The following is a 12,519-nucleotide window of genomic DNA, read 5'->3' as shown; positions in this document are numbered from 1 at the left end:
GTTGGGCTGTGTTTCAGGTGAGAAGCCATATGAATGCTCCAACTGTAAGAAGCGCTTCTCCCACTCCGGCTCCTACAGTTCCCACATCAGCAGCAAAAAGTGCATTGGCCTGATTGCCCTCAATGGAAGAGTACGCAATGGAAATGGTGGCAAACTCGGCTCCTCTCCCAGCTCTACAACCTCATCACCTGGAAGCCCCGCCCTGGCCCAGCTTCGCCACAAACTTGAAAACGGGCGCCCGCTGGGGCAGCAAGACCAGCCACGTCAGCTGGACATAAAACCTGAGCCGATGGACTTCAACGACTACCGGCTATTGATGGCCTCACAGCATGCGTTTGGGGGACCCGGGGTCTACCTGAACGGGCGGGGGGGAAGCCCCTTGGGTTTTCACAACTCCTCCCAGAGTCCCCTTCAACATCTGGGAGGCATTGGGCTGGACCTCCAAATGCTGGGCTACGTGAGATCCCTTGGCAACAACCTGAGCGAGGTGCAGAAGGTGCTCCAGATTGTGGACAACACGGTGTACAGGCAAAAAATGGATGGAAGCCCTGAAGACAAGCTCAGGTCCTACATGAAGGAGTTAGGTGCCCAGATGGAGGAGACCAAGGCAACTCAGGGTGGCTTCCTGGTGACGGGCGACGGCAGTCCCACCAAGAGCATCATAGATTACACACTGGAGAAGGTCAATGAGGCCAAGAGTCTGATCGACGAGTCTAAGAGGCAAGAGGGTGTTAAGAAGGAGAAACCAAGCCATTCTGTGGATCTCAGCAGTGAGGAAAAGAAACATGAAAACCAGAACCAGTTCCTGCCATTCTCCTGCCAATACTGCAAGGAGACCTTCCCCGGGCCAATCCCCCTGCACCAACACGAGCGCTACCTGTGCAAAATGAACGAGGAAATAAAAGCCGTCCTGCAACCGGCAGACGGCTGTCCCGCTGGCCACCAGGGAGGGATGTCCTCCGAGGTCTCCAGCAACGACCGAGCCACCAGCCCCGTCAGCCACTTCAAGGATCACGTGTCGTTGCTCAAAGCTTATTTCGCCATGAACACTGAGCCCAACTCAGAGGAACTGCTCAAAATCTCAGTTGCTGTTGGCCTCCCTCAAGAGTTTGTCAAGGAGTGGTTTGCCCAGTGGAAGAGCCAAAACCACCACGGTAAAAGGTCACCACCTCCTGACTGCAGTGGACCAGAAGTCAACCACAGATTGAACCGGTCTCCAATGTCACTTCCAGCTACAGATTTACACCGAAGCTTCACTAATGGCTTTTGCGAGTCCTCCCACCAGTTTACAACCAGCCGGCAAACAGCAGGGCAAAAACCACTAGAATCATTGGACCACTTGAGAAGCAACACTCCATCACCCCTTAACCTTTCCTCGACTTCCTCCAAACACTCTCAGAGTAGCTCTTACACTCCGAACAGCCTGAACTCGGAGGAAGCCCGCGGGGACACACCGCTGGATCTGTCGCTACCCAAACACATGGCGCAGAAGCGCGCCTCCGCCGGAGAGAAGCGGCCCAGACCCAATGGTTTAATCAGAGAGCACAACGGGGAGGCTTTGGGGCGAGAGCAGGTGTCTGGGCCCTTTGATTTGGTCAACATTAAGAAGGAGGTGCTGGGATCTGATGGTGGAGGGAATGCTATTCACCAACTGGAGAAAAGCACCAGTCCCATCTTTGGGATTAATGCCTTTGCTGGCGGACCTGTCTACACCTCCCTTCCACCTCACGGAGCATTTCCCCCACACACCTTCATGACTCCTGCCCAAGCGACCATCCCAGGCCTCAGGCCCTACCCGGGTCTTGACCCCATGAGCTTCCTGCCTCACATGGCCTACACCTACGCCACTGGGGCAACCACATTCGCTGAAATGCAGCAGAGGAGAAAGTACCAGCGGAAACCAGGCTTCCAGGTAAAAATCATGTAAAGTAAGGACAATGCGTTTTTTTTTTTTGTTCTTTCTTCTAAACAGAGCCAGCCAGGAGCCATGGAGGGTCAGTATTCCCAGGTTTTGGTAACCCCGACCTGCTCAGACTGGAGTGTGTTGCACTGAAAACCTCCAAACTGGCCGTGTATGGCTCATGGTTGGACAGATAACAGCAAAGACAACAGGTGGCTGTTAGTTTTCAGGGCTTTTCATCTCCATCACACAACATGGCGGCTGGCAGTCCAAACCCGCCGTCAGCTCCGTTAGCTTTGATCATGATGACGTGTTTGCTCCACAGCACAGAAGTTGGATAAAGGGATTGTTTGTTGGGCTTGGGGCTTACAGCTGTCTGTATAGTGATGTGTTAAAAGTATTGTTGACCCAGCCAGTGTTGAGCGTGGAGAATTTTAAAGGGTCTCCCTGCCACGGGACCTATGAGCTGAGCTTCAGCGTTTCCACTGTGGCGTCTACATTTAACTGGTCTCATTATGGGGCGGGATGTGTTTGCTCCGACTGAAAGTAGTCAGAGTTTTCCAGGTTTCATGTCTGAGTATTTTTAAAAATGCAAAGTGTGGAAGTAATGCCAGAGAAAAAGAGGCTGGTTCCACAAAAGACTCGAACACCTCCAGATTCAGAATTTTTTGCCCTTTAAAGGAAAACTTCACTTCCTGTAAAGAAGGGAAGTTCATCTCCTGAAAACAAATCACAGATCAAATCTGGATTTAGTGAAATGCTGAGAGTTTTTCACTGTGCCATCATAAATACCGTTTGTCAGCAGCACCAAAGGTAAACAGCTCATAAGTCCCGCCCCTTGAAGCGCCGGTCACCGCTGACTCTTGGATGATTTGTATGAAAGCAGCTGCGTGGACTTTTTGGGAAAGTTCCTGAAATTGAAACTAAAAATTATGGTCAGCGCTTTGTTCCGGTCTCGTGGTAAACCTCTGACCTCAGCTCACCTGCTGTCAGCTGTTATCTGTAAACACACCCCTCTTTCTCAGAGTCTCCTGGGTGAGGGGGACTTACCGGGTTGGGCCTTTAAGCCCTGTCCAGACTTGGGATCATAGAGGCGGTGGGGGGGAGTCTCGTGGCGCGAGGCTGACAGGTGTGGGATTATCGGGGTACTGAAGCTCTGTCTCTGTCTCAGGGGGAGCTGCTGGACGGCACGGCGGACTATCTGTCAGGCCTGGACGACCTGACAGACAGCGATTCGCTGCTCTCCAGGAAGAAGATTAAGAAGACTGAAAGTGGTATGTACGCGTGTGACTTGTGCGACAAAACATTCCAGAAGACCAGTTCCCTCCTAAGACACAAATATGAGCACACAGGTATATATAACACTTGGACACTTCTTTTTACCCACCCAATGCCTCCTTATTTCCTCTGTCCTCACTCTTCTGTTTCCTCACGTAGCTCCCCACTCGTAGCTCTGCTTCTCTCTTTTGTTCTCTGCAGGCCGTGGCCTTTAACATGCGCCTTTCTTTTCAGCGGGGGGTAGGCAGCCTTTAATACAGAGAGCAGTACAAAAACATTCAGCGCCCCAAATATCAGCAGCACCTCATTCACACTGAGAGAGGAGGAGGAGTGCATGTTTGCATGACTGTGTGAAGATCAAAAGGAAATATTAATTACAGCCGAGAGATGGTCCATTTTTTTCCATTTTTAAACTGGAAACAAACAACTTATGATAACACCACAGCAGGAAAGGTGAAGCAGCAAACACTGTTCTTATTAAAGCGTCCCAGTTTACCGAGTCGCCCCGCAGGAAATGTGATGAATGTGGAGGCTTCAGTAAGACTGCAGCATTGTGGGGTTTAATGCTTTCATGAGATTTCTCTGCAGGACTCTTCTGATCCAAATCAAAATCCTAAACGACCCCCCAGCATGTCCTGAATAAAGTCAGTGTTTCACTAGTTTGGTGTCTCATCTTCACGCCTTTCGCTGCGTCACGGATAAAGGTAATCTGTGGCGTTAAGCAGAGCCACACCGTCAGACGACTCTGGCTGCACGGCGTCAGCTCAGTTTGTCATTTTCTCACTGCTCTGGAGATAAAATCAGTGCTTTTTAAATGAAGTTTGGTTCATGTCCTGCCTCACACATTAACCCACATCACTTCCACTTAATGACCCATTAACATGCAGCATATTTACAGCATTTCATGGAGCCTCCTTTCAGCTGCTCGTTATCAAAGGTAGTAACACATGGTAATGACTAGTTTTCTGTTCTTGAACACTCACATTCATCTTGATTTTACTTGTGTTTTTTGTTTTCTCGTCGTTCTCATGATTTTATTATTTAATATTAAATAGTAATTTTTCATTGACGGACGTCAGACTGATGCTTCCTGTCGTCAAATTCGGTGCTTGTCCTGGTGTTTATGATTTGGGAGTTGGAGGCTCACGGAATGATAATCATGTGTTGTTTGCATTCCTCTGGCATGTGATAGAACAAAAGCTGAACATGAGAACACGTCTTTGTTGTTCCCATTGATACAGGAAGTCAAACCTGCGTGTTTGTGCTAATATTGGAGTTTGGTTGATCTTACCTGTGTGCCGTCCTCACAGACTCAGACCTGCTCTACCTTCATGTCTTTCACTCAGTTGCATCACCCTCATGTTTCCCTCCCACCTCCAACACTCGAAGCAGGAATCTACCGTCTCAGTTATTTCTGCCGCAGTGTGTGTGTGTGTGTGTGTGTGTGCGTGCGTGCGTGCGTGTGTGTGTGTGTGTGTGTGTGTGTGCGTGTGTGTGTGTCAGAATGCCAGCTATGGTGGATGTTACAGGCGCTCCGGGTCTATTTGTGGCTATGATCTGCCTGTGTGTGTGTGTGTGTGTGTGTGTGTGTGTGTGTGTCGGGGTAAAGCCATGTTTTTGGTGCATGTGTGCGTGGGACGTGTGATTGGGCAGCATTCAGCCTGCCAGTTGGCAGCAGCTGAAGCATCCTGTTCAGACATAAGAAATTTCCGCCTGTACAGTCGTAGTAAACCAGCTCTGTGTGTGTGTGTGTGTGTGTTGGGAGCTGTTACAGCTGTTAGGGTTCCTGCCCCTCCTTAAATTTAACTCCGGAGCTGTGATGTCATCGCAGCTGACCGCAGGCCGCTGAAGGTTCGCGTTACCTCGTGGTGTCTCAAGCATGCCTCATTGTTGTTATGGCAACAGACAGACACTGAGGGTGTGATGAAATGTTAACAGGATGAGTTGAAGATTTTAGTTCAAACCTGTCATGTTTTTGTTGTTTTTGTTTTTTACCGTCAGCCAATCACCGCACAGGTTTCAAAGATCTGTAGTTCAGTCTTCTGATTGGTGATTGTTTCAGCTGTGTCTTTGAGTTAAGAGATTTTTTTCTGGTCCAGCTGTAGATTTATGTCTCTTTATGAAAAAACACGTGAGAGTTTTCCATGTAGATCAGAGCTGAAGTGATAAACCGTGGAAATAATCAGCAGACAGGTTGATAAATGGACAACATCACTTCCATTTTTCATTTTTTAAATTCATTTTTAACACGCCCACATTTCATTCAGCCTAGTCTGGATTAGTTACTGCACTTCATGCCCAGTTACAGCTGTTGTGCTGTGGACCAGATGTGGCCCAAAGATAATTAACATCTGGTTCCATAAAGGTGGAGCTGCGCCTGAGTTTAGGCCAGACTTCAAAATAAAGTCTAAAATCTTCTTACCTGATTAATTAATAAACACCATCCACAGAGTCCAGACAGTTTCCAGGTCTTCATGCAGTTGGAAAACCTTGGAAACACAAATGTTTCCTGGTTCTTTGTAGTGTTTGTACGTCCTCGGTGTCTGTAGCTGTTCAGAGTTTCTTGTTCCTTCGTTGGGTTTGCAGCTGTCTGTCATGTGCTGATTCACTCTGCTGTGTGTCTCCGTGTCCAGCTGTGTCCGTCCTGACCGTGTCCCACCCTCCATTGTGTTTCTGCAGGTAAACGTCCGCATCAGTGTCAGATCTGTAAGAAGGCCTTCAAACACAAGCACCACCTGATCGAGCACTCACGCCTGCACTCTGGAGAGAAGCCCTACCAGTGCGACAAGTGCGGCAAGCGCTTTTCGCATTCGGGTTCGTACTCGCAGCACATGAACCACCGCTACTCATACTGCAAGAGGGAGGCCGAGGAGCGTGAGGCGGCCGAGAGGGAGGCCAGGGACAAGGGAGGCGGAGGAGGCGTTGCAGTTGCAGGGCTGGAGCCCACCGAGCTGCTGATGAGGGGCTACCTCCAGGGGCTGGGGCCCCTTGGATACTCGGACCCAGAGGACCAGCAGGAGGATGGCGGCAGTGCGATGCTGAGGGTCAGCGGTGAGGGAGGAGTAGGACGGGAGGAGAGGGAAATGGACGGCAAGATGTCTGAGGAGGTGACAGAGCGGCAGGAGGGAAGTTTCAGAAAAGGAGAGGAGGAGCAGGAGTGCGACAGCAGGAGCCAGATGGACTTGATGGGGGACGTTGAGGGTAAAGGCTCGCCGCTGCCGATGGACGAGAGTTCACGAGAAGGGAAAACAGACGGCAGGTCAGACCAGGAGGACTGATGAGGAGCAACAAAAGCTTTGGGACGCTGGCTCGATGCAGCTGCTGCTTTATGAGGGGCTGAAAGGAAGATGAGGGCCGGAGGGGACGGCGGTCATCTTCTCACACCAAATTAGTGTTTACTTTAGACTTCCTGCTGAGACTGATGGGTCACAAATGTGTTTATGGTCTGATTCAGCTTCGTTCGCGTTCAGCCGACCGAAAACATAAATGATTTTAAAAAGGCTGTAATGTGCAGTTAACTTAGTATTATTAACAAAACTCGTGGCCTCTGATTTATCAGGTTCAGTCTGATTATTTTCTCCTTCAAAGTGTTTGTTGACACCTTTTCTTAATGGAGTCCTGTTTCTTTAACATTTTAAAGTTTAAGTTCTGCCGGTAGCTAAAGTGCTGGGATAGTTTCACAGCCAGAAAGGCCGAACTTTGAACCTCGGCAGTTCAGTCTGAAGCTCTCAAACCCTGAAGCTTAAGGTTTCTGCTGAGCTGATGTTAGATTTGATTGATAGATTTTTAGATCTTGGGGCAAAACCCCAAGACCCCAAGGCACTAGTTTTCAACCTTTAAGTAAAAACACTGAAAATAGAGCCCAAAAAGCTTCTACTTAAATCGGACAAGCAAGCCTGTACAGTACAGAAGTATTTTTTTTATTATTGTGTTTGTGAATCCAAGAGAAGACAGGTTTACCTTGAGACCTACTGAGAAACCAGTTTTGTTGTAGCAGAACACCATTTACTAAAGACACTAACAGCAACCGTAGCAACTCTGAATGACGTGTTAGGGTGAGCGATGGTCTCGGTCTAATTAGGGACTCTGTGGAATGAAGAGCAGGTTCAAGTTGTAGTTCTCTGAACACCAGGTGTGGTCTTTGAGGCGTACCGTCATATACGCGTGATCGTTAATGATCCCTGCTCGATTTTGCTAGGTTAGCTTGTTTTCATCACCATGATACCTAAACACACATTCAGACCTGTGGGAGGTTTTATGTGAATGAAATAATGATGCTAGCAACATTATTTTGTATGATTTTAAGCATTTGAGGGTAAATCTTTGGAATCAATTCAATTTTATTTATACAGCGCCAAATCACAAAAAAAGTCGCCTCAAGGCGCTTCATAGATACAGAGAAAAACCCAACAATCATATGACCCCCTATGAGCAAGCACTTTGGCGACAGTGGGAAGGAAAAACTCCCTTTTAACAGGAAGAAACCCGCAGAACCAGGCTCAGGGAGGGGCGGGGCCATCTGCTGTGATTGGTTGGGGTGAGAGAAGGAAGACAGGATAAAGACATGCTGTGGAAGAGAGACAGAGGTTAATAACAGACATGATTCAATGCAGAGAGGTCTGTTAACACATAGTGACTGGAAAGGAAAAACTCAATGCATCATGGGAATCCCCCGGCAGCCTACACCTATTGCAGCATAACTAAGGGAGGATTCAGGGTCACCTGGTCCAGCCCTAACTATATGCTTTAGCAAAAAGGAAAGTTTGAAGCCTAATCTTGAAAGTAGAGATAGTGTCTGTCTCCTGAATCCAAACTGGAAGCTGGTTCCACAGAAGAGGGGCCTGAAAACTGAAGGCTCTGCCTCCCATTCTACTTTTAAATACTCTAGGAACAACAAGTAGGCCTGCAGAGCAAGAGCGAAGTGCTCTAATAGGGTGATATGGTACTACAAGGTCATTAAGATAAGATGGGGCCTGATTATTTAAGACCTTGTATGTGAGGAGCAGGATTTTGAATTCTGGATTTAACAGGAAGCCAATGAAGGGAAGCCAAAACAGGAGAAATCTGCTCTCTCTTTCTAGTCCCTGTCAGGACTCTTGCTGCAGCATTTTGGATTAGCTGAAGGCTTTTCAGGGAGTTTTTAGGACTTCCTGATAATAATGAATTACAGTCGTCCAGCCTGGAAGTAATAAATGCATGAACTAGTTTTTCAGCGTCACTCTGAGACAGGATATTTCTAACTTTAGAGATGTTGCACAAATGGAAGAAAGCAGTCTTACATATTTGTTTAATATGTGCATTGAAGGACATGTCCTGGTCAAAAATGACTCCAAGGTTCCTCACAGTGTTACTGGAGGCCAAGGTAATGCCATCCAGAGTAAGAATCTGGTTAGATACCATATTTCTAAGATTTTCAGGGCCGAGTACAATAACCTCAGTTTGATCTGAATTAAGAAGCAGAAAGTTAGCGGCCATCCAGGTCTTTATGTCTTTAAGACATTCCTGCAGTTTAACTCTTTGGTGTGTGTTATCTGGCTTCATGGACAGATAGAGCTGGGTGTCATCTGCATAGCAGTGTAAATGTATGCTATGTCTTCTAATGATGCTGCCTAAGGGAAGCATGTATAATGTAAACAGAATTGGTCCTAGCACTGAACCCTGTGGAACTCCATAATTAACCTCAGTGTGTGAAGAGGATTCTCCATTTACATGCACAAACTGGAGTCTATTAGATAGATATGATACAAACCACTGCAGTGCAGTACCTGTAATACCTACAGCATGTTCTAATCGCTCTAATAGGATATTATGGTCGACAGTATCGAACGCTGCACTGAGGTCTAGCAGGACAAGCACAGAGATGAGTCCACTGTCAGAGGCCATAAGAAGATCATTTGTAACCTTCACTAAAGCTGTTTCTGTGCTGTGATGAGCTCTGAAACCTGACTGAAACTCTTCAAATAAGCCTCTGCAGATGATCTGTTAGCTGTTTGACAACTACTCTTTCAAGGATGTTTGATATGAAAGGAAGGTTGGAGATTGGCCTATAATTAGCTAAGACTGCTGGGTCTAGAGATGCTTTTTGAGTAAAGGTTTAACTACAGCTAGCTTGAAGGCCTGTGGTACATAGCCGATCATTAGAGATAGGCTGATCATATTTAAGATCGAAGCATTAATTAATGGCAGGACTTCTTTGAGCAGTTTTGTAGGAATGGGGTCTAAAAGACACGTTGAAGGTTTGGAGGAAGTAATTATTGAAGTTAACTCAGAAAGATCAATTGGAGAAAAAGAGTCTAACTTAACATCGATGGTACTAAGAGTAGCTGTAGATAATATTACATCTGTGGGATGATTATTGGTCATTTTTTCTCTAATGATAAAAATTTTATTTGTGAAGAAGTTCATGAAGTCATTACTAGTTAACGTTAAAGGGATGGTTGGCTCAACAGAGCTCTGACTGTTTGTCAGCCTGGCTAAAGAGCTGAAGAGAAAAAATCATAGCCTGAACCTGATGAGTCAAAGGTCATGAGTGTTTTGTGTGAAGTTTGGTTTGATGAGCCCAAACGGAGAGGCGGGTCCACAGGAAGTCTGAATAACACTGGGATCTATTATTGTTATTATCAGTGTTAACGTTTAACTTTTAAAACGCCTCCACGCCGCAGGTAACCTCCGTCAGTCCCTGAGCGGAGACTCGACCCCATGAGCGTCCCCCCCCCCAAGCTTGTGGGACCGTTTAAAAATCCACATTATGCAAAAAACAAAAGAAGAAGAAGAAGAAGTCGTAATGAGTATCACTATAATGAAATGAAGCTGTTTTTAATGTACAGTATTATAAAGGCCTAAAAGCTGTGTGGTGCTATGTTGTTCTTAACTTTCGGTGTGTTGTTGTGTTCGAACCTCACTTCAGGAAATTGCACTCCACTCCCTGAATCACTACAAAATAAAAGAAAAAGGAAAAAAAGAGGGTATACAGCCTCGAACACTCGGCCACTTCCTGTCAGTGTTATTGTCGTATTTTATCTCCTTTTACTGTGATGTTTTTATTTTTTATTCGACTTTATTATTTTGCCAACTAACCACATGACTTTGGGCCTCCTGATTTGTTTTTTTACGTGGAGGAACATTTAAACCTGTGTGATTTTCAAAATAAAACGTGGAGTCTTAAAGCGCAGAGGAAATGAAAATGAAAGGCAGAGCCCTCTGAGTGTGTTGAATTTTCTCCAGAGAAAGCCTTATTATATGCAAACCTTTCACCTGTGCCATCCCTGTACAGCGCCACCTGTCCTCTGCTTCAGTATTAAAGTGACGAGCTTACCTGTCCGATGCGTCAGTGTTAGCGTAGCAAGGCGTCAGTTTCTTAGTTTACACGTTTGTGCAATTTTCTGTGTTTCTGTTCACCTCAGTATTTCTGTCAGTATTACTTTTGTTTTTAATTTGAGAGTTTGCCATTTTATTTATGTGACTCATTTTATATTTCCTAATTTTATTTATTTCATACTGTAGTGTACAGTATTAGAGTTCCTCACAAACATCTATTTTAGTAAAATGATCGGAGCAAAACTCTGGAGCTTTTCTTGTTGCTTTCTTTGTTTTTTCCAAACTACTGGAAATTTTAAATTTGGGGAACTTTGGATACGAAGCTTCTGGTGAAAACACTGTATTTAAAAAAAAATCCACTTTAATCATCCCACTAAAGAGGTGATGAAAGACTGGTGAAGACGATGAAGGAATTCCTGAAATGTTTTATGATTTTTCATTTTTAATTTCCATGCTCGAATAAATGTAGCCAAAATCAATTTTAATAAAGCTGTGTTATTCTTCTTGTAGCACCGGGGTCTGATTCATTAACGCCTCAGCGACGAAGACGAGCGCCGTTTTTAGCTTCCTCGTGTTACCGTCACATTGCTGCTCGCTCACATCATCGCTCCCCCCCCCCCACACACACACACACCTGACCGCAGTACACACACCTCTCAGCACGCTGGCTTCAGGCTGGACCTTCGTCCTGAACATGAGCCCAGCACTGACGGATAAACTTTATTTAAACTGACAAACTCGTGTTCCGGGAGCTTAGCCTGTGACAGCATGGCCCTGAAAGGAAAAGAAACACTCTGTAAATTTTACTTCCAGGTGATTCGTGTGGTGGAGGAAGACTGCGCAGCTCTCGTTTCTCTGTCTGGTTCAGGCTGAAATCATCGGTTTTCTCCACATTAGCAGGACGTGCGCTTACAGCCTCTGTGATTTATGGCTTTTATCTGCAGATGCAAGCAGGTGTGGTTCACACACAGTGCAGAGAGGAGCTGATCTGAGACCAGCGAGGACCCACACAGCCTGAGGAGAGCTGACACGGATTAAACTGCTCAGAATGAACTCGCGGCTTTTATTTTAGGCTCGTTTGTAATTAATGATTTCCTGAATAAACTATGACCCTTTTTGGAATAAAGGTTGTGGTGTGAGTGCTGTCTCTGCACACCTGACAAACAAACATGTCGTCAGTAACTGGAGTTGTGATCGTTCACACTCTCCGCGCCGTGATTCACACCTTCATCCTCCACACCTGCCGAGCGGCTCACGTCCATCCCCGCCTCCACCCGGCGAGCTAACGGATGCTGTCATGAGTCCTCTTACCTGAATGATGCTGGACGTCCACACGGCGCTTCACAGCTTTCACTTTAGTCCTGCTTCAGGTGTGTGACGGGGTACGTCCATACTGGGTCCTGTAAGCGTGCCATACGGACGATAAAGTTTGACTTTGTCGTGGTTTTAAATCAGTGTTGGTGCAGTGATCTCTGCTCTGAACCATTCGTCAGAGCGCAGCAAAGCCTTCAAACCACCTGAAACCAGCCCAACGTCACACCTGTCTCACAGGGTTTATTAATAAAGATTTATGCAATTTAACAAAACAGCCAGACAGCAGTCAGCTGACCCGTCATTGCCCTTTGATCACTGGTTCATGACTGTTAGTGAAGCAGAGTGACTCATGCAGGTGAGAACAGGTGTGTCTGGTGAGTGTGAGCTGCAGAGTTTTACCTGCGTAAACACAGTGCAAAGGTTTCCTTTACTGAAGCATGAAGTACATGTATTCATGAGACACGCAGATGTGTGATGAAGATGGTCAGAGAACATCAAGTGACCCACGGACATGCAGCATCATGTGACTGCAGTTTAACAGTTTTATAAAACAGAGAAACAGACTGTATGCAAACATGTAGGCGTGACACTCACAGAGGTCAAATGAGCCATCGTTCCATTTTTCAGCCACACCATCAGGGTCAAAGGTTAACCAGGTGACCTGCTGCCTGCTTCTTAAAGCTGCTGATTATCAAAAATGTAGCCACATC

General features: G+C 46.4%; 1 protein-coding gene across 5 annotated transcripts in view; it reads left to right on the top strand.

Annotated features, from left to right (window-relative positions):
* zeb2a (zinc finger E-box binding homeobox 2a) overlaps positions 1-11,004 on the top strand; it is a 41,468-nt gene extending 30,464 nt beyond the window's left edge. For 4 of the 5 annotated variants that reach the window (XM_026143880.2, XM_026143879.2, XM_080290770.1 and 1 more), the window contains 3 exons: positions 18-1,912; positions 3,072-3,252; positions 5,858-11,004. In XM_026143880.2, coding sequence (XP_025999665.2) covers positions 18-1,912; positions 3,072-3,252; positions 5,858-6,456 — 2,675 coding nt within the window. In that variant the 3' untranslated portion in view covers positions 6,457-11,004. The remainder of the gene's footprint in view (positions 1-17; positions 1,913-3,071; positions 3,253-5,857) is intronic. The other variant, XM_026143881.2, reaches the window with a different exon arrangement.
* The last annotated feature ends 1,515 nt before the right edge of the window (positions 11,005-12,519 follow it).

This window comes from Astatotilapia calliptera, chromosome 16 (assembly GCF_964374335.1).
Source record: "Astatotilapia calliptera chromosome 16, fAstCal68.1, whole genome shotgun sequence".
NCBI lineage: Eukaryota > Metazoa > Chordata > Actinopteri > Cichliformes > Cichlidae > Astatotilapia > Astatotilapia calliptera.
This window is presented reverse-complemented; position numbering and strand designations above follow the sequence as displayed.